Raw genomic sequence first — 24,781 nt, 5'->3', positions numbered from 1 at the left:
TACGATTTCTATGCTTACTATGGCTGTCGTAATCACTTTGCTTCATCAGGGAACCTGGTCAAAAATTGATAAGAAAAAGTGTTCAAGACAAAGCTCAGATTGCTGGAGTTGTCATTTGGGATGTAAAGGCGCTGTTGATGTCTGACAGCTGCTTTCCAAATAGGATCTTTAGCTGCCGCTTGCTTGATTAGAGTATGCTAAAATTTATTCAAAGAAAGGTTATAGCTGACTTGTGAGCCCGATTTCAAATAAAAAATAGAAACTAATATCTTGGAGAAAAGTATCATGCGCTGGCTGAATAAGTTTAGATGCTGAACCATACCTTTCTTGTTCTATTTTTCTGGCCCGAGCATAAATTTTGGTGTTCAGAGCCACTTTCTAAAGATTGCGATAACTCTACGAGAAAGATAGCTAGATCGATGGAGAAATTATGCAAAGGCTCTTAGATCTCAGGCCTTCGTGATCAGTGCCTTTTCAAAATTAATAAAAATATTAACAGTTATGCCGAAATTACAAATATGCCATTTGTGTACTCAAAAAAATATTTTCTAAAAAATAATTATTTAAAACTAAAACCATTACTCTAAAATAAATCAAAAACATTTTCTGCAATGACAAGAAATAAAAAAGTAGAAAATTTGTAGTTTTTCTGCTTAAAATTAATAAAAAAGCCTAATTTTCATTTTTTTTGTTTTAGATAAATAAACGAGTCTACCGGATGATGATTCTGTTGTTTTAGTTCAAAAAGGATATTACTGCCTGGTAGACTCGTTTATTTTTTTGTAATGAAAAAAAAACATAAAAAGTAGAAAATTTTTGATTTTTTTGCTTAAAATTAATAAAAAAAAGCCTATTTTTCATTTTTTTTTTTGTTTTAGATAAATATTTTTGTTTTATTTTGAAAAGTAGTTTTTATTTTTTTTAAGGAATATTTTTTTGAGTACACAAGTGGCATATTTGTAAGTTGGTATAAATACCATCGAAGTTTAAACACACCTATGTTTCCTTGTAAATCCATTAAAGAGTTCTAATGTTTATAAGTTTTGGAATATTTTTTCTTGTCGATTAAGCCAATTCAATTGTTTACTTTCTGAAGACAAAACTGTTATAATTTACACTAAGAGCATTTTTTCAGTCATCCCCTAGTCAATGTGTTAATATAATGTCACTTAAGGCTGTAGATGGATCCCCACTAAACGCGTTATTGCCGTATCTGAGAAAGGCGCCACAGAGTATACTCTATCTGATACAGTCATCTCATAGAAAGACATCTTCTCCTATCTCAAAATTGCTCTCAAAGCCAAAAAGAAAAAGTAGCATAAAGACTTAGTACAAGCAGGTACTAATAAAGTTCACTTAGCTATGGTATTGCTATCCTCTATTGATCCTCACAGCCTTTTTTTCTCGACTGTTTCTTGTCACTCGTATTGTCAAATGGTTTGCTCTCTTGAAAGACATTCATTTCTCAGTTATTGTCTAGACTGAAATACATCTTTATCGCATAATAGCACAAACTCTCGTCCTCTGTTCTTTCCAAACAACTTCCCTATCTTCCAACATCAATTTATCCTAGCTATTTTGGATAATATGAGCTTCAACATCTGAAAACAAATTTTCATCGTATGCTCAAATTACCTAATACCAAAACGCTTTTACTCTATTGCTTATTCTCCACTTCTGACTCGACTCTTTGACTATCAGCTATCTCCCTTTCTTTTCAGTTTACAGGCAAATTTCCACAGAACCACAAAATCTGCGCTTTTTCATCACATATCCTTTTGACCTTGTTTTCTTAAGTTTTTTTTAAGAGAACTTTATACATTCATTCTTATGAGCTGAGTGAGTCCAAGAAACTTAAGCCCAAATTGAGTCGCATGCTCAAAAATCCCTTTTACATAAATCAATCAATAAATCTTCAAAAAATTTAACAACATTAATGTCAACTCAAATTGTATGTTTGTGTGTCAAATCCACCCGTTTCTGAGCAATGATAAATTTTGCAATAAAAAAAGAGGAAATAAGAAACACATATCTTCTACTGTTCCTTGCTCATCATTGCTATTATTTGTTGTTTTTATATTTTACTAAGAAGTATTGCGGTTCTCCTCTATTCAACTACAGATCATTTTTTACTTTTGATGCAAAATTTATTGACTATCCTAAGGCAAGGCGACTCAAGATAACTAATTTTTATGTGTATAGCGTTATATTTCTCGAAAGAATGGACTTGCAAATAACCATTTAGTGACGCATATCAAGCTGTGAATGGTCTTTAATCCTAAGGCTTTATTTTTGAAGTTGACATGTTCTAATTTTAGACATACTATAGTTCAAAAAAGAACATGTCAATCTTGCATCTTAACAGCCTATATTATGTCTTAGCTATTAATCTCTTGACAAGATGTAGTCCAAATACAATTTTAGTTGCACCATTGTATCTTTCCAATGTCAAGCTTTCAAACAATCTATAGGATACATATATAGTTTGTATATTTTATACTGGCTGAGCATCTTAATTATCCTCCTTATGTTTGGTATGTAGCTATTTTAGTATAATAAGCACTTTAATCTTTAATGCTTCAACCGATATAGGATTGATTGAAAATAGGTCTTCTTTCATTTGATCGAGCTTTGAAAGAGCTAAAGAAATGATACAATGTCTATGCCAATAACTTTTAATTTGAATCATCTCAGGTTAGAGCTTGACACAATAGCTTTTATACCATTTTTGTTCCAATTGCAACGCTTGGATTTTGATAAAATAGAAATTACTAAAAATAAATATGTTATTCTATAGTATACTGAGAGGGAACCAGTTTCTTTTTTTGAAAGCTGATCAATGAAGTCTTGTTCAAGTTTTGTCGCCTTGCAAGATGAAATTCAAAAAATTCAACTCACTTTATGTCGTCTATATTGTTTTTTTATAGTTGATCAGAGCAGCAGGTATTTTATCTCTCTATGCCAGTTATTATGATTTATTTTAATTAACAACAAACGCTGTAAAGCCGTCTCTCTCTCTTTTAATCTGTGCCAAGAACAAAACCCGATGATCCGTTTTTGCGGTTTTTGGGAACTTGTTCTCAGATAAAAAGCTTAGGCCGAGAAAACGTGCTCTCTAGCGCCCTAAGATCGCTCTATTCAGCCGATGTTTAATACAAGATGGTTTAATGCCAGTCAAAACCTCTTCTTTATTCTAGCTTTCGAGCCACAATTCACAATTCTCAAATTTCATGACATAACATAACTTCCGTGTATTGAATCCTTTTCTCATGCCATGTTTTTAAACAGCAATGCAAGAAAATACCTACTTCGTAACACAAATTCGGTTAAAGCTTAATGCTTTCATGTGTAACAGAAAAGCACATCAGTCACACATTGGTACGGCTTTTCTGATTCTCTTTTTGTTTTTGTTTCAGTATTTGTTTGATCGTTTATTATGGCGACTTCAGATAGTGTGTCTGATAAAAAAAAGAATGAGAGAAAGCCGCCCACCGCTCAAAGTGAGATATCTATCACTTCAATACCGCAAATTGTCTTAACTGAACCTGCACAAAATACTTCGCAGCTAAGTACGATTGAGGATGACAAGACTGACGTTGCAGCTTCGCCTTATACCCTATCGCCACCTTCACCAAATAAACAACAGCAAAGTGCGATACCACCGCCTACACCTTTGCCACTCACAAAGGACTTATTGCAAAGAAAAAACAAACTCGATCGTCTTTTATTACAAAAGGAGAGACTAAAGCGTCTTCAGCAGAAACCTTCAACCGATTTCTATTCAGCAAACAGTGCCGTAGACGAGAGAGTCACTGCAGGCTTGGGTATAACAACACCTAATAATCCTAGCCGAAATGTTCCCGAAAAATCCAGCACGGCATTCAGTCCTATAGCAAGTGAATGGAGCTATGATTTAGATGTATTCAAGTCTACTATCTCTGGTTCATCAAAAGGAGGTAGAGAAAAACGCCAGCAGCCCATCAAAACAATCACAGGTACTTCAGTTAGTGGATCTTCGATACATAACAGTGCGTCTGTGCGTGCTTACAGTGCCAATCATCGCTATATGGATCGCAATAATCAACAATATCATCGAGCACAGCATTTCGAACGACCAGAGCAATCGATACAGAAGAGCGATGCTAAAAGTAAATATTATTTATTAGACATACTATATCAAGCAGCCAACAGAGTTGTCAATTCAAGAGCACCCGAATCTGAACAAGTATCCAATAATGAAGTATTCGATTTCAAATCACAAGAAGAACAGCCTCATTCGCCAGCTGTCATGGATATAGCTTCTGCTGCTGCTACTGCTGCTGCTGCTGCTGCTGAAACAAACGAAAAAATCATAGAATCAACTTCGCCTGAAGTCAATGCAAATTCAGCTTGTTCTTTAAAACAGAGCAGCAAGAATAGATATTCATGGCTTTCTTTTGCTTCGAGTCTGGATGAAAAGTCCGAGTTTGATCAGGATTCTATCGTATTGGAAAAGAAACCAACCAACAAAACAACAGAAGAAACACCTATACCTTCACATAATATACCTTCATCCCTTAATTATACCATACCTAATCCTCTTCAAGGTCATTCACTGTGTCTATTTGGGCCAAGAAATCCTTTTCGTATATTTGTTTGGAGCCTTATCCGAAAAAGGTAAATAACACCAAAAATAACTATAAAATTATTAACCATAAACCCAGATATGTGGAAACCTTTATCCTTTTTCTTATGATCATTCATTGGTTTCTACTTGCTTGTGTACCAATTACTTCAAGCGAACAAAAGAATATATTTAGTGGACAATGGACTCATTATCCAATTCTTTTTATACAAATTATTTATAGGTAAATATACAGATTTATGAAACAAAACTAACATTCATATCCATAGCATTGAAGCATTATGCAAAATTATTGCTTATGGTTTAATTATACCACCCAGAAAGCCAACACTAGAGAAATCAAGTTTTAACTTGAATAGAATACTTAAGCGCAAACCATCAGTGGCAAACACACTTAAAGGGAGTTATATTGACCCCATTAAATCTCCTTATGATAGTAGCCATCTCAAATACGCATCAGAATATCAGCATGCAGAAGAAGAAGACAAAGACACAAATACAATATATGTTCGAAATCATTATGCTTATCTTAACAGTTTTGGTAATTGGTTTGATGCTATCTCTATTGTCTCTCATTGGGTGGATATCATTCTGATGGCATATGAATACCCAAACCTGTCTCTATTTAAATCACTCAGTGCTATGCGACCTGTTCGATTGTTGTCTATTCTTCCTGGCACAGCTGTCATTCTCAAGTCTTTGGAGACGAGTTGGGATCTTTTATTAGCTGTCACTGGACTTATCTTTTTCTTTACCATTTTATTTGCCTTAATTGGTCTTATCTCATTCAATGGTGTCTTTTCAAGACGTTGTTACTATACAAATGCTGAAAATATCTGTAAGTATATTCATCATATTCATATTGTACTCACATTTGAACAGTACAACTTGTAGAGCCGCCTAAATACTGTTCAGGCTATTTGAACAACTCAGTCATTGTAGGCGCTTATAACCCAGAGACACAAGAAACAAGCTATCCTGGTTATCATGGTTATATATGTGCTGCAGGTCAAACATGCTTAGAATATTCTGGCAATAATCCTAGCTCTGGATATGTCAATTACGATACTATCTTCACTTCGCTTCTTAGTGTCTATACATTTGTTTCGCTCGAGTTATGGACAGATATGATGTATATCAGTCAAGATGCAGACTCAACAGTATCAGCATTGTATTATTGTCTAGGTGTTTACATCGTTGCATTTGTCCTGACATTCTTATTATTTGGTAAAGTATATCTTCAGAAAGTCAGTTTGTTTTCTGACTTATGCCTTTTATAGCGGTAATCACTTCGGCCTTTGGTAGAGTAAGAGCAGAAAATGCAGTGAGTGCTTTTACAGCAAAGAAAAAGGGTTATCCCATTTTGCGCGATGCTGAAGGACTTGATGATGAAACCATGTGGACGTTTGATAATGCTCCAGAAGATCTAGGTAAAGGTGTTACTCGTGTCAAGATGCGATGGTGGATTGTTCGGCTCGTAAAAAACAGGGCCTTTTTTTATTTTGGTGGCTTCTTGGTCTTGCTGGACATGATTTTTATGTGTCTAAGATCGTTTCATGCAAGTCAAGCTACCCTTGATCTTATTGGTAAGACAAGTGTACATGAAAATAATATGTGCTCATACACTGATAGATAATGCTGAAACAGCATTCACACTCATTTTTGCTATTGAAATCCTCCTTCGTATGATTGGAGCAGCGAGCTGGATGAGTTTCTGGTCATCTAAAACAAATGTCTTTGACTTGTTTTTAGTGATTTGCACTTGTGTAATTCAATTGCCGATGATCCAAGATTCATTCGCATACAAATACCTGACTATATTTCAGATCTTACGATTCTACCGTCTATTTATTTGTATTCCCCGTGTCCGCAGACTTTTGGTATGTTTTTTCTTCAAAACTTGCTTGACACTTACATTGATTGATAGCTTAGAGCTCTTGGTACTGGCGAAAGTGTCTTCAATGTCATGGTTTTCCTTATTTTAGCAACAGCACTATGTGCTACTGTATTTATGCAAATGTTTGGAGGCGATTTCGACGACATAGTTAGTAAGGCAGACACAGACAATCGATTTGACACTTTTTGGGAATCGTTTATTTCTTTGATTGTGATCTATACCAGTGAGACTTGGACAGTAAGTAACATATTTGTTCTTCATATCGTCGCCTCATGGATTTGTTTTCTAGGACATTTTGTATAATGCAATGGTAAGTCAAACCGACAGCGGATCAATATATGCAGCTATTGCACTCTCCATCTATTTTGCTTTTGGTCGATATATTATGTCTGGCCTTTACATTGCTGTCGTGCTTGAGAACTTTGAACTGAGTGATGATTATATCCGTCATTACCAAATTAAGGACTTTATTCAACGACATCGGTTTAAAGACATTGACAAGACAGAAACAATTTTGTTGAAGTTATTTCGACCTTTTTATTACTTTAATGAAAACAAGCATGTTCAGGTCTCTCAGTTACCAGCCAATTTGACTGCACCTTTGTCGAAATCAGACTTGACTGAACTCTTGACTGATTTGCCCAAGAACAGAAAGAACACAGAAGTCAATCGACAACTTTCCTGGGTAGAGAAAAAGGTACTGACTCTATTTTCAAAAATCAGACAACGTATTCCCTTTTTGAATAAGCATTCCAGTATCAAAGCTGTACCCATGTAAGTGCACATCAATTAAAATGCTAGTCGTTATATTGATTGTAGTTAGCAATCCTTTTATGCAAGACACAGAAGAAACACTGATGGATTATGATACAATTGCAGCTGAAGAAAACCGTGAAGCTCAAAGGGAGGATATGCCCGTCGTCAATTCATTGTTTCTGTTTTCCGAAAGAAGTCGAATTCGACATTGGTGCAAAAAACTTGTAGGATCTAACAATGACGGTCAAGCAGAAAAGCAGAACCTTTTTAACTGGATTGTTATGGCCTGTGTCTTGGTTAGTATCCTTATGGTCATTTTAGACGAGCCTTCTACTCGTTTATTACGAAGAGACAATTCCAAAGCTGATGTCTATGATAACATTGAAGTTGCACTTAGTATCGTCTTTCTTGTGGAAGTCAGTATTCGTATCATTGCTGATGGACTCTTGCTTACACCTAATGCCTACCTAAGGAATTATTGGAATCAACTTGATTTAAGTGTCATCTTGCTCAATATTTTTACTATCTTTATGTCTTCTGAAGATACACCCCGTGGTCTCAGTACATTTCGAAGTTTGCGTATCCTGCGTCTGATCCGGTACTTTAATGGTGTAAGAGATATCTTTGTCGCCCTGTTTTATTCGTTTCCACTCATGTTTGATGCTTTGATATTTACTTTTCTGGTCTTGATTCCATTCTCTGTCTATGGTCTTAATATTTTTGGTGGACTTATGTGGTTATGTAACGATGATAGTGTCGCTACACGAGGTGAATGTATTGGCGAATTCCAGGTCAACATTAGTGAAGATGACGGGGTTGATGTTAATATTTGGATTCCTCGTGTATGGCAAAATCCGCAAAATGGATTTATTAGTTATGATGATTTCCCTAGTGCATTGCAACATTTGTTCTCGCTCACTTCCACCGAAGGCTGGGTAGATTCGATGTTTAGTGCTATGAGTATACCTGATGGTGTCAATTTGCAGCCTTCGTTTAATTGGGATTCCAATAAGGTATATCACGGCATTTTTTATATCATTTTTATGATCATATCACAAGGAACAATGCAATTATTTGTTGGTGTAAGTAAGATGACATAAATTTACTGTAAATTCATCTCGTTTTGTAGGTTATTATTGAAAAGTTTAAAGAAAGAAATGGTATTACAACACTTACCACTGCTCAAAGACAATACAGTGATCTTCAGAGATTGCTTGCTAATGTGAAGCCAACCATCAAAGTGTTTCGTCCAACGTCTAAAATAAGACAATTTTGTTATGATATTGTGATCCAGAAACATGGAAAGTTTAATCGACTGATGATGTTTATTATTGGTCTTAATATTATTACTATTGCCAGTGAATTTCAAAACGAACCTGACTGGTTAGCAGATTTGCAAGGTAAACACAATGACTGCATAATCTCTCTAAACTTATTTGTTATAGACTATGCATATTTAGGATTCACTGTCATTTACGCTGTTGAATGTGCTATCAAATTAATCGGTTTAGGATGGAAAAAGGTAAATGACATTCATGTAGTGATACGTTATGTTTAAACCCTTTTCTTTTAATAGTGGATTCAGAGTAAATGGAACTGGTTTGATTTTATTATTGCAATAAGTGCTTTGATCCTTTTAATATTTCGATTTGCTATGCCTGATTTATGGACTTTGCGTGTTGAAAGATACTGTCTAGTCTTGGCTGCTTTTCGTCTAGGTGAAGGCATAGATGCATTACAAACCCTATATCATACGATTGAGTAAGATGGATTTCAATTTCACATTTTATACTCATCATCTTATATGTAGAAAATCTTTACCTTCCATCATTCAAGTTTCTGCTGTATTTATGGTTGCTATGTGTCTGTTTGCCATGTTATTTATGGAGTTCTTTGGTCTGACGAAATACGGTGTCTATGGTACAGCACACTCTAATTTCAGAGACTATGGTAATGCCCTCTTATTACTCGTTCGTGCTACAACAGGTGAAGCGTGGGTAAGGAAGTTTGTTATATTTAACCTTTAAAATAACGTAATTTAGAATGCCATTATTATGGATTACACTGTCCAATACCCTAATTGCAATAGTTCCAGTAACTACTTCGAAGATGATTGTGGATCGCCATTTTGGGCTTACTTTTTATTCAACATCTTTTATATCATCTGTACGCACATTTTTCTGAATTTGTTTACTGCTGTAAGATCATGATATTTATATTCGTACGTATGGTTGACATGTTCCTTTTTTTTTTAGGTTATTATCAGTAATTTTGAATATGCATATGAAACCAGAACTCGGTTCACTCAAATCACTAAAACCGACTTGAGGATGTAAGAAATTGAATATCGAGTCTTTTCAAAATACGAAAATAACTAATCTTGCTATCTAGGTTCAAACATGCTTGGGCAGACATTGATGCAAAAGGAACTGGGTATATTCAAAAAGACGACGTAGCAAAGTTACTTCGCAAGTTTACAGGAAGGTTTCGATTCAGAATCTACGACGAAGATATGAGCTTGGACAATATCATGAAGGCTGCCAAATTAGGTATTCCAAACGAAAAACAAATTCATCCTCTTGATTCTGCTCAAGCCAGTCCTAAATCACCAGGCGGCAAGAGTGGATACAGCAGTGCTCTTGCTGAACAAGAGTTCAATATCCACGAAATCAATCGATGTTTGAGCAAAATGAACAAAGGAGAAGTAAGAAAGAGACGAATGGAATATAACATTTATTACAAGGTAAGTTTCTGACATATTCAGCAGGCTATATTGACTTTGTCTATAGGAAATTCTTCGATCAGAAACGCCCAAAGGCATACCATTCGCAAGTGTGTTGACAATCATGTCCTATCGCTTTATCGATATCTCTACTTCATTAACGTAAGTATCTGAATTGACAGGTAGTGTTTGCTTACACTACATCTAGCCTGGACCCACTCATTGCTCGACTGGAAAAAATCGATCAGTTAACACAAGAATACTATCTTGAAAAAGCAGCTGGCTTTTTTTTCTCTCAGATCCAAAAAAGACGATTTGTCAAAGAATTATGGAAGAAGCACGACGAGGACGAAGTAAAGAAACTTGGTGTAACTACTGCTAGTCATTTCGAATTCAAATCACCTAATAGCCATGTGTTTGATGGTTCTATCAATTACTTTAATTTGCCTAAAGATCATAAAAAGAAATCACCACCAGGTAAATACTATTGCTATTGAATTTGGTAATACTAAAGCCATCTAGTTCCTCGCATTGTAATTGACAATGTATCAGCAAATACAGACATTTCATCTCCTGCTAGTGCTGGCACTACCAGTATCCCTGTCTCTCCTATGTCCACTTTTTCTACAGAGAATCCATTAGATCCCTCTTACACTAGCCCTGCTTATTCATTGATTGTAGCACCAGGCACAAGCAGTATACCTTCATCACCAAATACAGAAAGCGGAGGACGAAGCTCGTTTTCTGGTGCCTTATCTCCTTATTCTCCATTACCTCCACAACTCAGTCCTGCATCTCGACAGAATTGGTTATTAATAGACGGAAATATCGATATGTCTACAGAAATGTCTGATGGACTTATGGACTCAATTAATCGTAGTATTTGGTCAGGTAAGTTTTTTTTTAAAGTTTGCACAGGCCAAGTAATCTCACAAAATGATTTAGACATGTTGCGAGACGAAGACTTGTAAAATAGAAACATTCTTATTATATACCCCTCCCTCCCTTTTTCTTTCGTTATTTCTTTTTCATTCTATTTTATTGAACATTCTATCATTTAGCTTGCTTTTTATATGTAAATACTATTCAATCCATAAAGCAAGTTCCTTAAAATTCATAAAGTTTTACCCCTGACAAATAAATGATATTACAATCCTATGATATAACAAAAGGAACAATCGTCTTATACTAGAGCATTCACAGTATACAATATAGAGTTGCATGCTAAGGTATCAGGCATAAATATTTTCCTTCTCTTTTCTTTTTGGCATAGATATGTTTTTAGTTACCATGTAGAATCTACTAGAATCGAATTAAAAGCTATTGCGTAATTGCATATGCGTGCCTTATATCATCTTTTCGTCCATAGATTAGACGCTCTCCAATTATCAAAACTAAAAAAGGCAAGTCCGCTCTACTGTCAGATCAAAGTAGATTAATTAATGACATTGCTTATCTACATAATCAATAGACGCGTAAAACACCAAAGTGATGTCAATATTTACTTTATCTCCGTCTCTTTATGCACTAATTTTTGTAGTCCCGATCAAAACAGAATAGAAACGCGTAAAGTGTAGTATTCTCGACAGTTTCTCTAATGAGTTTGTTTCAAACGGAGATGTGTTACAGTTTAGATATTATGTCATAATTCATGGAAATCTGATTTATACACACGTAAAAGTTTGAAATGATTTATTGAAATATACACAAAAAATATTTAACAAGGTTTTTTTTTTTAGACAGCAGTGTAGCCACCATCAACAAACAATTCAGTACCAGTAACATATGAACTAGCATCACTGGCCAAGAAGACAATAGCACCTCTCAATTCCTTAGCGTCGCCAATACGGCCCATAGGAGTCATATCAGTCCAGATCTTTTCCCATTCAGGATCATCCTTGAAAGTTTTATCTAATAATTCAGTTCTCATGTAACCAGGACAGAGAGCATTCACACGGATACCCTTTTGAGCCCATTCAGTAGCTAAGCACTTGGCCATCATGGTAGTAGCACCCTTGGAAGTGTTATAGACACATTGCAATTGAGGACGGTTGGCAACAGCACCAGACATAGAAGAAGTAATGATGATACTGCCCTTACCCTTTTCGAGCATGTATTTAGAGGCAGCTTGGATACCGTAGAAGACACCATTGACATTAACATCCATCACCTTTCGCCATTCATTCAAATCAAAGGTCTACATAAAACAATGAGTATACACAATATTCAAACAAGAAAAACAAGCTTACTTCAGAAGCACCACCAGTGTTAATACCAGCATTGGCAACAAAGACATCGATGGCACCAAAGTCCTTGTAGATTTGCTCAATAACCTTCTTGACTTCTTCAGCATCAGTGATAGGAGCCTTGTAAGCTTCACACTTAACATTGAATTTCTTGCCAATATCAGCAGCAATATCCTTGGTCTTGTCACTGGAGACGTACATAATAGCAACATTGGCACCCGATTCAGCGAGAGCCTTACTCATTTCTAAGCCCAAGCCTCTGTTTGGACGCGTTATTATCTGCATTATTGATGCTAAATGTAAACCTACCTTCCACCACCAGTAACAATGGCGACCTTGCCTTTAAGAGAAAATTCAGGGAGAACAGGAAGTGGAGCAGACATTTTTATAATAAATAATAATAATTATGAGAAAACAAACGAGAGAATTAAGCAAGACAATGCTCCTTTTATATGTTAAAGCAAGGGATTTATGGTGAAACGTATCGTCTGTTTTTGGTCAAATCTCCTCAATCAATAACACCGCTTAAATTCTCCGGCTAACCAAAAACAGCGAAAGAGAGGACAGTAAATATGTCATGTTCATGCGGAGTATATAGGTTCGTTTCCCCGGTGATATGAATACTTTATTATACAGAATGTTCTCCTTTTTTATTATAATGTGCGGTATATTTGTTAGGCTGTAATGTCATATTAGAATTCTCTAAGGCTTTGCAGGCCCTGAGCATCTCGTCAGCACCAGATAACGCATCTGTCGCTGTCTGGAGAAACTCTTTATTGCAGTATTGCTGTTGTGACTCCAATAGTTGGCCAATATCAGCTACTTTTCTCCGTAAGATTTCAAATTGCTGTTCAATTTTTTTAGCTTCTTGTTGATGCATCAAGCGAATAGCAGCAGCAGTCTGTTGTTGTTGTTGTTGTTGTTGTTGTTGTTGTTGCTGGTGCTGGTGCTGAACGGCTTGTTGCTGAGCGGCTTGTTGCTGAGCGGCTTGTTGCTGAGCGGCTTGTTGCTGTTGTTGCTGTTGCTGTTGTTGCTGTTGCTGTTGCTGTTGCTGTTGCTGTTGCTGTTGCTGTTGCTGTTGCTGTTGCTGTTGCTGTTGCTGTAGATTTGGGGGAGGCAACGATGGTTGATGATATAAATGGTGTTGTTGATGTGAGTGCATTTGTGGACGTATTTGAGGATATATTTGAGAATGTGTCTGAGGATGCACCAGAGGACGTATTTGAGGATGCACTTGGGGATGAGCTTGTACATGATGTGGTCGAACAGGATGATGAACAGAATGCTGGAGAAGTTGCTGGTGCTGTTGGGGAGAATGCTGTTGAGCAGGATGATGAATAGTGTGTTGAGGAAGTTGCTGTTGTTGTTGAGGAGAATGTTGTTGATGTTGAATATGAGAAACTAATTGAGGCATATTAGAAGGCTGCATAGATGGCTGTGCCAGTGACGACGCTTGGGCCTGACGTTGACGTTGACTCGCGGGTTTTGGCTGCTGTTGCTGGTGATGCTGATGCTGAGGTACAAAGGGAGGATGTGGATGTTTATGGATCACAGTCACATGAGCAGCTTGCTTTATTAAATCAATGATAACGGTTAATGCGCCAGCGCAATCATATCTAGTTTGTCCTTTTGTACTTTCTGTCTTTCGTGGTCTTGCTGTATCTGATCTCTGAGAACAATAGTATCGTAATGTGGATAAGGTATCTGGGTTTTTGGTAGAACGTCTACGATCTTTCAAGCTAAAAAAGAATAGGTCAAATTGGCGTTTGGTGTTATTCTTTACCTGAAATTAAATTTTGTGCCTTCCAATACGCGCTCACAAACTGCCCGACCAAGTTGTGTGAATCCTGCATTGCTTCCTAAACTCTCTAATAAAGGACGAATGTCGACATGGTAATGATTTCTATCAAACTCTGTTTCTTGTCCTAATTCTCGTACAAATTCTTCCAAACTAATCACATTTTGAGTAGCTCGCTCGGCCACTGTAGATGTAAGTTTATGATGAGGACGAGGTAGTGGTAATGGTATTTGCAATGGCGTTTTGGGGGCGGATTCCCTAGCTCTTTTTGACGTAGTTGTAATGATAGTTGATGAAGAAGGTATTTTGTTTTGATCAGGTGTTTTTGACTTCTCCAGTCGATGCAATAAACCATCGCGTTTTGACTGCTGCTGTTGCTGTGAAGGTAAAGAAAGAGGTGTTGTTGTCTGCGATTGTAAGCTAGGTTGCATTTGTGATAGATTGTTCGGAGGTGTGAATGACTGTTTACTATTGTTGTTATTCGCAATGTGTCCTATAACAAGTGTTATCAGTATACAACCTAACAAAGGCTGACATTTACCTGCATTGGCTCCTGCACTGTTACTACTACTATTGCCACTACTACTGTTATTATTGCTGTTATTCGTATTCCCATTTAAATTGATAGGAGTGGGTGAATGTATTTGCTGCTGAGAGGAGTTAGTGGAGGAAGGAGAAGGAGCATTATATTGGATATATCTTGCTTGTTTTATATTTCTCTGTTGTTCCTCATACATTTCAAATCTTTCCATTTGTTGCTTTCTCTTCTGCATTTCGCGTGATCGACATATATTACATACATTATACTTATAATCTCTCTCAGGAAAAAAAGAAATGTGTCGAAAGGTCTGGCAACTATCACAATAAAGCGTTTCTTGTGTTGATCCTGCTGTTATTCTGCCTCCGCTATGACCTGGACTGTTGGATGCGCTATTGTTTGTGTTTTTATTGCTTGATATTTGGCCTAGAGTTGTAGGTGGACTATCAGAAACAGTCTGTTGAAACGACTGTGGACTGTTCATGACTTGTTGTCGAGCCATTGTATTCGGTGATATAGCGGAATAATTATGCGAAGAATATGCGCGAGGAGGTCCGTGAGACATAAGTTAGAAACTTGTTATAGACTTAACAAGAAAACAAGTATGTTGAAGTAAGAAGGGAAAGAGTTTTTTTTTTTTTTTTTTTTTTTTTGTTACTCCATAAGGTCCACCTTATTTCACCTACAAAAAAAGATGACGTAAATAATTTTCAAGTCACCAAAGCCTATCAGATTGAATCTGGGCGAAAATGAAGGGTTTTCAAGTTCCCTAATCATTTTGATAAATTGAAATTGACATAAAATGAATTGCTAAAATGCCTTCAATAAGACTTGTTACTGTTGTCTTGAGTCGCTTTTATATAAAACTATAACTATAGTAGGATGATCTATAAAAAGGGTCTCGAGCAACTTTTCTATATGGTTGCATTATACAATAGGTTATTTTCTTTGTTGGATATGATAAGCACAAATAGTTTTTTATACCCTGAAACAAAGTAGAATATCCTTAAAATATAGTCAAACCAATGGAATTTGTCTTTCGAATTTATGATGCATGATTTATAAGGTACAGATTACTACACTTTCATACCTCCAATTCAATGGCTCGTTTTCCTCTACAGTAAGAGACACAATGTCATTTGCATGATCTAATGAAATTAGTCGCATCTTGTCTTGAGAAAATCCTCTTTCCCAATCATTAATATACATTCAAGCACCTAATTCAAACCATAAATCTTCTTGTTGCTGCATGTCTCTTGAACTGTTTCTTTGGTTGGTATCTCTACTTTGATTATGACGGAAATTGAGACATATATACGTATATTATATGTTTACAGCCATTCTTCTTAGATTTGATTTGCTAGTGGTTAAATTAGAAAAAGAAAATTGAGCTATTTATCGTCGACAGCAAAGGGTTTGCATTTATGAAAAGAAGGACTAATTTTTTATCATGATTTAGATAACACAAGTTAATCATTGCATCCTAAGAGATAACTGATTATCTGTTATGCAAAACTTAAACGAAAAAACGCATTCAGACATCCAGTTGATTCTTATGCACTTTTTTTTTTTTACGCCCATCTAATTTTCAAGCCCAGCATTAGGTTCGGGCTGTGTATGCGTGCCTTTGTTTATTGCGTATCGTCTTTAATTCTTTGCAAAATGAACTATGGCAATGACAATCGCGACGTCTTTATCTGCAGCCGATTGTTTTGTTGCTTCAACTTGGGCAATAAGTCAAGACAAGCTGGTGTATACTTTGCTGGCATGCTAGTAATATTGATATAGACAAAGATAAATGAATAACGCTGTTAGTTTGCTTTGGGTTGGTGGGTATTTATTGATGGTCTGTCTGTACTTTGGAATCTGCAGAATAGACAAATAGCGCCTGGTATAGAGGATTGGGTACCGGGTATTATTACGACCTTTGGCATGATCATGTAAATCGATATACATTATATATTCTGTCTCATTCTTTTTGTTTCATGCAGTGTCAATTTGATTGACAAAGAAGCATTAAAAGGAAACTTGGTTGACGATGAATATATATGGAGAGCAAGGCTATTTCTGTTCTTTGTAAGCTTGTCTATCAGTAAACATGACGTGACAATTCATAATGCATAGGGTTTCGCTATGATGGCAGGTGGATTTTCAGGCTCTGTTGTGAGTATCCAGTTTATGCATTATCTAAACAGAGACTAAGTCTATGGTTAGGCTGTCTTGGTGACGAAATATATTTATAATGACAGCTTAGATTTCTTCAATACTTATTTAGGTATTACAGATGTTGTTCAATGCTTTTTAATCATGTTGAGGTTTGTGCTCTTAGTATACTTCCCTTTTCTTATGTGCTTATGTAGTGCTGGTATTTTATGGTTATCGCAAAGCTCGAATCATTCTCAACAGTACTACTTTCAACTCTAATAAAATAATGGATGTCTGCATAAAAATCCAATACATTGACTCGGCTTAAAGGACTGTTGTGTGACTAACAATTGCCGACTGTAAAACGGTTTCTTTTTTTTTTCAAGTATTTTTTTTTATTTTCTTTTTCTTTACTTGTATTACTATGGGGGTTCCAGCATTTTTTAGGTAGACAAACACACTGAAAAGCAAAAGCTAATGATGGATATAGATGGCTCTCAGACAAGTTTCCAAAGGTTGCTACAACTGTGATTGAAGAACACCCTAAAGAAGTCAACGGCATAATATTGCCTGTCGACACAACAAAGCCTAATCCTAACGGACAAGAATATGACAATCTTTATTTAGATATGAATGGTATTATTCATCCTTGCTGTCATCCTCAAGACAAGGTAAATTACGTCTATAGCATGTTTCTATGGCTCATATACCTCTCCTAGCCTGCACCAGCAACAGAAGATGAAATGATGATTGCTATTTTTGAATACACAGATCGTATTGTAAATATGGTCCGTCCTCGTAAACTACTTTACATGGCTATTGGTAAATATCATATCAAATCAAAGGAAGGTTTTGACACCTTAGATAGACGGTGTTGCTCCTCGCGCTAAAATGAACCAACAACGTTCTCGTCGTTTCCGTGCTGCTCAACTTGCTCAAGTAGAAAGAGAAGCCAATGAACGTGTTGAGAAAGAATTAGAAGGTATAGCTTTTTTTTTTTTTTTGATACCGCAGTTAACCCTATTTTTGTTATCCAGCTATTGGTCAAGCACACCAATTACCGGAAAAGAAAAAACACTTTGACTCCAACTGTATTACACCAGGTACACCATTTATGGCTCATTTAGCCAACTGTTTACGTTACTACATCGCATCAAAACAAAACTCAGACCCTCTTTGGAAGAATCTGAAAGTCATTTTATCCGATGCTACTGTTCCAGGTGAAGGTGAACACAAAGTCATGGAATTTATTCGTGTTCAGAGAATGCGTCCTGAACACAACCCAAATACGTCTCATGTCATGTACGGTTTAGATGCCGATTTGATCATGTTGGCCTTGGCTACACACGAACCTCATTTCAAAGTGCTGCGTGAAGATGTCTTTGAAGATAAGAAAAAGAAGGGCCTTTGTTACAAGTGTCATCAACCAGGACACTCTGCTCCTCAATGCCAAGTGTCTGATGAAGCGATTGAAGCCATGCGAAAAGAAGAAGCAAAGAATGCACCGCCGAAACCGTACGTCTTTTTACATGTGAATGTACTAAGAGAGTATTTGGAACATGCTCTCAAGTTCAATATTCCTGGCATCCCTTGGGACATGGAAAGAGCCATTGATGATTGGGTGTTTATGTGTTTCTTTGTAGGCAATGATTTCTTGCCTCATTTACCGTCCTTGGAAATCAGAGAAGGAGCTATCAGTACCTTGAGTTTGTTGTGGAAGAGTACGATGCCTATGATGGGTGGTTACATGACACACAATGGCGATGTTGATCTAAAGCGTGTTCAAATGTTGGTGACCGAGCTAGGCAAGATGGAAGACAACATTTTCGCTGAAAGAAAACAGACAGAAGAAAGAAGAGCCAAGGGCGCAAAGAGAAGAAGATTAGAGAATGATAGACGTGCTCAGGAGACGAAGATGTTTAATCCTAATGGACCTAATTTTGGCGACATGACAGCTGCTCCTGTCAACAATCCTAATGCAGGCATGTCCAATGCTGATGTGGTGGCTAACCGAGCTCAGATTCGACTGGCCAACATTAACGCAGCTGCAGCACTACGAGCTGAATTATCAGGCAACCCTCCTCCTGTCGATGCATCAGAGAAACAAACTACAAAGAGAAAGCGTGATGAAGCAGAATTAGATGAGGAAGAAGAAGAAGAAGATGATGATGATGATGATATGGAAGATGAATCTGAAAGTGATGCTTTTACAAGTGCTTCTGATGCTGAAGCTGCTGGTAAAGCCATCTTAAAAAGAGTGGCTGACGAGAAGAAAGAAAAAGAAGAAGCTGCTCGTCAACGTGAGCCTGATGATGAAGTTCGACTTTGGGAAGCAGGTTGGAAGGAAAGATATTATTCAACCAAGTTCAACTTGACTTTGAATGAAAGAGATGAGATTAGACAAGTAGTCAAATCGTATTGCGAAGGCCTGATTTGGGTGTTTAAATACTACTATGTTGGCTGTGTTTCTTGGTCTTGGTATTATCCTTATTACTATGCCCCTATGGCATCTGATTTTGTCAACATTGACAGCTTTGATATCAAGTTTGAACAAAGTGCACCTCTGAAACCCTTTGAACAATTGATGGGCGTATTACCAGCTGCCAGTAAAGATCATATTCCCAAACCCTTCCATCATCTTATGACAGAAAGTGATTCGCCTATCATTGACTACTATCCTACTCAATTTGAAGTGGACATGGACGGCAAGAAATGGGAATGGCAAGGTGTTGTCAAACTGCCGTTCATTGACACACCTCGTCTCTTGGAGGCCATGAACACGGTTTATGATCAACTCAATGAGGAAGAAGTCCAACGCAATTCTGAAGGACCCTCTGTTCTCTATGTCAGTGAAGCACACAAAGCCTATAATGCCATCAGTACTGTCTACACAAAACGAACCAACAATGAAAAGCTCAAGTTGGATGCTCGTCTCACAGACGGCTTGACTGGGTTAGTCGATAGAGATGCAGAATGCATTCCTCGTAGTACATTGCGTACACCTTTACCTGATTTTGATTTACCTGATATCGCTAATGACAAGTCCATCAGCGTCACTTATTCACTACCCATCTTCCCTGATGGATTCAAGTTCTCTACACAGTTATTAAAGGGTGTCAAGATTGGCGATACATTGGCTTATGAAGATATTCAGTTGGCTACGTTTGAAAAGATTGATAATCGTCAACGTTATAACAGTAACCGTGGCTGGACCTCACAAATAAACCATATGGAAGATTATCGTGAATAGTAAGTTTAAATTCAATCATACATTATATACTTATTTTGATATAGTAACAACCAACGCCCTCGTCGTGGACGTGGTAGCTATAATGGTCAGCAAGGCTATGGTGCTGGTTATAACCATGGTTTTGATGATGGATCTCGCTTCCCAGGTACACAGTCTTATGGTTACCATGATCAATACAATGGTGGTGGATATGGCAATCAACGCTATAACAACAACAATAGTTATGGCTATAACCCACAAGGCTATTATCAACAACAACAACAACAACAACAACAACAATCAAGAGGATATCATCAAAACAATAATGGCTATGGTGGTTATGGTAACCAGTACAATAATGGTGGTGGCTATGGCAACTATAACCAAGGCTACAATAACAATAGAGGTGGTCGTGGACGAGGTGGAGGCTATGGTGGTGGTCGTGGACGTGGTGGAGGCTATTACTAAACTTATGTATACTTGTCGTTTTATGTACAATAAATATGTGTTGAACTCTTTTTTTTTATTATTATTATTATTACATATAAATTCTGTCTGTAGGATAAAGAGAAATAAAAGTAGGTTGCGCCTGTTGAGAAGAAGGAGGGAATCGCCTTGGATTCGCTGTAAAATCAATGGGCGTTTGTTGTTGCTGTGAGTCTATCATGACCGTGCTCCACTGTGGTCCTCTTGTGTTACCAAAAGATGGTTCATCTATAAACATTCTACCATCTGGAGACACTTTCTGATGTGGTAAATAACCATTTCTAGGTGGTAAATTATGATAAGCACCATAAGGTGGGTTCATTTTCCTTCGTTCATTTTTTGTTGATCTGTTTTCAAACAAAGGAGGAGGAGGAAACCCATGACCATGAGGATACATAAAGGAAGATGGAGGGATAGCTCCTCTTCTTTCTTCTTCTTCTTCTTCTTCTTGTTCTTGTCCTTGTTGATTTCCATGGCGTTTCATTTTCCATGTATCACTGACTCTTGAACGACCTGAAGGATTCAGTCGAGGAAATGTAAACCGATGCTTCTGTTTCGTCTGGTTGTCTTCCTGTGTTGCATTTTCATCTTTGTGAACCTTACTTGATTCACCAATTGTACTTGGATTAGAAGGGACAGGATTATCATGCAATTCCACACCCATTTTATGACACGGCATTGCATCATTTTCATGATCTGAAAGGTTGCTTTTTGCACTATGTAAAGACGACTTTCTTGACCGAGAGCGTGGTGTGGGAGGCATACTGTCACTAGGAACAAAAGGCCGCATCTCTTGATGATAAAAGGACGGGTCAGAATCAAACATCATTTCGTGTGGTGGCCATTTACTTTCAAGTGACTTGGATCTATTTCTGTTCTTGCGAAATTGTGAGGAAGAAGAAGGATCAAGGGGTGCTTCCATCATGAATTCCAAAGGTGGTGGTATACCATTTCTCATCATCATGAATTCATAGCGAGGATCATAAGGCAAGTATTCTTCTTGTTGTTGAAGGTAAGGCAAAGGTGGTGGTAAAAAATCATCAAATGCTAATGGATTCATATTATCAGGGAAATAAGGATTGACATCTTGTTGTTCATAAAAAGACGGACGGTGATGAGAAGAAGGATATGGTCTAGGACGATGATAACGATTTTTTCTTTGCTCCTTTTGTGTAGAATGAGAAGGCTTGAGTGTAGGTGTCTTGTTCTCAGCATCACTTTCTGGCTGATGAAACAGTTTCCCAGCAATAGCCATCTCAAGCCGCTGATTTGTCATGTTGATTTGGTCCAGAATTTCTTTCTCTCGTTTCTTTTGTTCTTTGATTCTTGTTACATGTTCTTCCAAGTCAGAAGCACGCTCTTGTTGTATACGGTCCACTGTCCGTTTGAGTTCAAGCAGGTCCTCATTCAAAGCCATTTTCTTCATTTGAGACTGAATAAGCTCAGTCATCGATTGTATATCCATCGTGTCTTGACAAAAAGAAGAAGAAGAAAGAAAAGTTGGGTCATTGTTTTCATCTGCACTTTTGGAGTAGTCTTGTACGACCTTGTCCTTTGTTATGTCGGCACTTGTTGATCCGACCAATGAAGCATTTGGCCGATAACGATCTGTTTCCTTGGCTTTATTGTCAAAGGATGCCATAATTAAAGAAGAAGAAGAAGAAGCTGTTAAAAAAGAGGATTCCGATATAGACTTTTGTTCTAAATGATGTGTGTGTGTGTGTGTGTGTCATTTGATGATTCACAGAAACATAAATCTAATGTTACCTTTGTTTGTCGTGTGATGTGGCGCTTCTTTTTCTTCAATTTGCGTCTTTTCATGCTCAAGATTTCCCCACAAAGATCGAGTAGAAGGAGGAAGACGATGTATTGGTTTAGGCATCATCAGTAAAGAAGGAGGTGAGCTGACAGATCGACGGGGAACCATTTGCTTAGGCTGAGTAGAATGACAAAGAAGGGTTGCTATCTGTGATTCTGTCATGTCCAGGAAAGAAGGATCATTCAGCATTGGAATAGGAATTTTTAAATCACCTATCTTCTTCTTTTGTTTCTTGCCAAACACTTTATGCATAAAAATAAAAACAAGAGAGAGAAAATAATAATAATGATAATAATCAAGCGTCATGTTTTCTATATGTGTGTGTGTGTGTGTATATATATTTTTTATTTTCATACATTTGGAATTGTTTGTTGCTTATTGAGAACCCATTTCCTTAGCAATTTCTTCAGCACGCTTTTGAACATCGCTGATATCACCTTGCATGTAGAAAGCAGATTCAGGCAAGCTATCGTGCTTACCGTTCAAGATTTCTTGGAAAGAACGGATAGTGTCAGTGAGCTTGACAAGACGACCTTCATAACCAGTGAAGACTTGAGCGACAGCAAAAGGTTGAGACAAGAAACGTTGGATCTTACGGGCACGTTCGACAACGAGCTTATCTTCTTCAGACAATTCATCCATACCCAAAATAGCAATGATATCTTGAAGAGACTTGTAGTTTTGAAGGATTTGTTGAACTTCAGTGGCAACCTTGTAGTGTTCTTCACCGACAATACGGGGATCAAGGATACGAGACTTGGAGTCAAGAGGATCGACAGCAGGGTAAATACCCAATTCAGCAATTGAACGAGACAACACAGTGGTGGCATCCAAGTGAGCAAAAGTGGTAGCAGGAGCAGGATCGGTCAAATCATCAGCAGGGACATAGACAGCTTGGACGGAGGTAATGGAACCGTTCTTGGTGGTAGTAATACGTTCTTGCATACCACCCATATCAGTGGAAAGAGTGGGTTGGTAACCGACAGCAGAGGGGATACGACCCAAAAGAGCAGATACTTCAGAACCAGCTTGAGTGAAACGGAAAATGTTATCAATGAAGAGCAACACATCTTGACCTTCGTTATCACGGAAGTATTCAGCAATGGTCAAACCAGTCAAGGCAACACGGGCACGGGCTCCTGGGGGTTCGTTCATTTGACCGAAAACAAGAGCACACTTGGAATCACCTTCCAATTGAATGACACCAGTTTCAATCATTTCATGGTAAAGATCGTTACCTTCACGAGTACGTTCACCGACACCACAGAAGATGGAGTAACCACCGTGAGCCTTGGCAATGTTGTTGATCAATTCTTGAATCAAGACAGTCTTACCGACACCAGCACCACCGAAAAGACCAATCTTACCACCACGAGCATAAGGAGCCAACAAGTCGACAACCTTGATACCAGTTTCGAGGATTTCGGGAGTAGGAGATTGATCAACGAATTCGGGAGCTTCAGCGTGAATAGGACGGTGAGCCTTGGTGTTGATAGGACCACGTTCATCAATGGGTTCACCAATAACGTTGATGATACGACCAAGGACTTCCTTACCGACGGGGATGGTAATAGGAGCACCAGTGTCAACAACCTTTTGACCACGAACAAGACCTACAAATATATATATATATGTCAAACATAAAATTCATACAGAATGACATTGTCTTACCTTCAGTACCATCCATAGCAATAGTACGAACAGTGTTTTCACCCAAGTGTTGAGCGACTTCAAGAACAAGACGACCTCCAGCGTGATCCTTGACTTCAAGAGCGTTCAAAATGGCAGGCAAATTGTCTTGATCAAATTGGACATCGACAACGGCACCAATGACGGAACTAGAGTGTTGGTGTTAGTTTCTATGTTACTGTGAAGAGGTTGTTTCTTTACCGAATTTGACCAGCAGAGCCAGCTTCAGTAGCATAAGCACGAGCTATACAATAAAGTCAGTATATGAAAAAAGACAAGATCGTTTACCCTTGACAGCAAGAGGCTTCATGGCAGCTTGAGAGAGGTTGGTGGCATTGACCTTTTGAAGGGCGTTGCGAGAGCCCGAGGCAAGAGCACGGATAATGGCCATTTTCTCTTTATAAGATGAAAAGAAGAAAAAATAAAAAAGGGGAAGGAAAATCTGCCTATATCTTACCCCGGTTCATTTGCGTCACTTTTTTCAACAGAATTAAAAAACCGATGTTGGAGTTCAAGGACAGCTTTAAGCGTGTTAACCACACTATAAAGCACCTAGCTATAAAGTAGAACGCCTTGACACAAAGTGCACAAAGCATAGGCCTCTACTATGTGAACGCACAAACAAGGCTCTACATGTAGCTATGATGTATTCATTTGCATTGATCAGAGTAAAGAGAAACTGAACGATATGTCAACCTTGATTTATTTTTGATGAGAGCAATGATAGAACAAGAGCACTAAAAGTATACAGGCCTGTTGATTGCCTCATTGTAGATCTATTAACTAAAGCTATCGTCATAGTTTCCCCTTCTTCTTTTTTTTTTCTGCGTTT

At 37.5% G+C, this 24,781-nt stretch overlaps 8 protein-coding genes across 8 annotated transcripts; 4 read left to right on the top strand and 4 right to left on the bottom strand.

Annotated features, from left to right (window-relative positions):
* Positions 1 to 3,392: 3,392 nt before the first annotated feature.
* On the top strand, positions 3,393 to 4,875 carry B0P05DRAFT_67616 (uncharacterized protein). Its single transcript, XM_051583828.1, has one exon. It carries the CDS (start codon positions 3,437 to 3,439, stop codon positions 4,658 to 4,660), a length of 1,224 nt encoding a protein of 407 aa, XP_051435739.1. The 5' UTR covers positions 3,393 to 3,436; the 3' UTR covers positions 4,661 to 4,875.
* A 343-nt stretch (positions 4,876 to 5,218) lies between these two features.
* Positions 5,219 to 10,970, top strand: B0P05DRAFT_578906 (Ion transport protein-domain-containing protein; the record flags this gene model as incomplete). The annotated part of the gene is made up of 18 exons (XM_051581889.1): positions 5,219 to 5,462; positions 5,507 to 5,851; positions 5,905 to 6,210; positions 6,257 to 6,504; positions 6,552 to 6,758; positions 6,811 to 7,295; positions 7,345 to 8,359; positions 8,407 to 8,600; positions 8,854 to 8,876; positions 8,975 to 9,038; positions 9,088 to 9,274; positions 9,320 to 9,475; positions 9,533 to 9,609; positions 9,669 to 10,020; positions 10,067 to 10,161; positions 10,208 to 10,476; positions 10,522 to 10,890; positions 10,918 to 10,970. 18 exons carry the CDS (start codon positions 5,219 to 5,221, stop codon positions 10,968 to 10,970), a joined length of 4,689 nt encoding a protein of 1,562 aa, XP_051435738.1.
* A 692-nt stretch (positions 10,971 to 11,662) lies between these two features.
* B0P05DRAFT_538820 (uncharacterized protein) lies at positions 11,663 to 12,656 on the bottom strand. Its single transcript, XM_051577884.1, has 3 exons — positions 12,555 to 12,656; positions 12,249 to 12,504; positions 11,663 to 12,196 (listed from the first exon to the last, which is right to left on the bottom strand). The coding sequence occupies exons 1-3, from the start codon at positions 12,626 to 12,628 to the stop codon at positions 11,735 to 11,737; spliced, it is 792 nt and encodes a 263-aa protein (XP_051435737.1). The 5' UTR covers positions 12,629 to 12,656; the 3' UTR covers positions 11,663 to 11,734.
* A 1,193-nt stretch (positions 12,657 to 13,849) lies between these two features.
* On the bottom strand, positions 13,850 to 15,247 carry B0P05DRAFT_67455 (uncharacterized protein). The gene has a single exon (XM_051583827.1). The coding sequence runs from the start codon at positions 15,144 to 15,146 to the stop codon at positions 14,025 to 14,027; it is 1,122 nt and encodes a 373-aa protein (XP_051435736.1). The 5' UTR covers positions 15,147 to 15,247; the 3' UTR covers positions 13,850 to 14,024.
* Positions 15,248 to 15,596: 349 nt separating this feature from the next.
* On the top strand, positions 15,597 to 17,059 carry B0P05DRAFT_538810 (uncharacterized protein). Its single transcript, XM_051577883.1, has 7 exons — positions 15,597 to 16,126; positions 16,180 to 16,354; positions 16,397 to 16,521; positions 16,573 to 16,657; positions 16,706 to 16,744; positions 16,796 to 16,896; positions 16,942 to 17,059. The coding sequence occupies exons 1-7, from the start codon at positions 16,089 to 16,091 to the stop codon at positions 17,003 to 17,005; spliced, it is 627 nt and encodes a 208-aa protein (XP_051435735.1). The 5' UTR covers positions 15,597 to 16,088; the 3' UTR covers positions 17,006 to 17,059.
* A 75-nt stretch (positions 17,060 to 17,134) lies between these two features.
* B0P05DRAFT_508857 (XRN 5'-3' exonuclease N-terminus-domain-containing protein) lies at positions 17,135 to 20,473 on the top strand. Its single transcript, XM_051575576.1, has 6 exons — positions 17,135 to 17,173; positions 17,217 to 17,397; positions 17,446 to 17,548; positions 17,595 to 17,708; positions 17,764 to 19,975; positions 20,021 to 20,473. The coding sequence occupies exons 1-6, from the start codon at positions 17,151 to 17,153 to the stop codon at positions 20,421 to 20,423; spliced, it is 3,036 nt and encodes a 1,011-aa protein (XP_051435734.1). The 5' UTR covers positions 17,135 to 17,150; the 3' UTR covers positions 20,424 to 20,473.
* On the bottom strand, positions 20,460 to 22,597 carry B0P05DRAFT_538804 (uncharacterized protein). The gene is made up of 2 exons (XM_051577882.1): positions 22,209 to 22,597; positions 20,460 to 22,142 (listed from the first exon to the last, which is right to left on the bottom strand). The coding sequence occupies exons 1-2, from the start codon at positions 22,564 to 22,566 to the stop codon at positions 20,494 to 20,496; spliced, it is 2,007 nt and encodes a 668-aa protein (XP_051435733.1). The 5' UTR covers positions 22,567 to 22,597; the 3' UTR covers positions 20,460 to 20,493.
* On the bottom strand, positions 22,562 to 24,259 carry B0P05DRAFT_538800 (ATP synthase subunit beta; the record flags this gene model as incomplete). Its single annotated transcript, XM_051577881.1, has 4 exons — positions 22,562 to 23,873; positions 23,932 to 24,098; positions 24,151 to 24,193; positions 24,238 to 24,259. The coding sequence occupies 4 exons, from the start codon at positions 24,257 to 24,259 to the stop codon at positions 22,636 to 22,638; spliced, it is 1,470 nt and encodes a 489-aa protein (XP_051435732.1). The 3' UTR covers positions 22,562 to 22,635.
* Positions 24,260 to 24,781: the final 522 nt, after the last annotated feature.

The sequence above is a fragment of the Gilbertella persicaria genome, assembly GCF_025201335.1.
Source record: "Gilbertella persicaria strain CBS 190.32 chromosome Unknown B0P05scaffold_16, whole genome shotgun sequence".
NCBI classification, from domain to species: Eukaryota; Fungi; Mucoromycota; class Mucoromycetes; order Mucorales; family Choanephoraceae; genus Gilbertella; species Gilbertella persicaria.
This window is presented reverse-complemented; position numbering and strand designations above follow the sequence as displayed.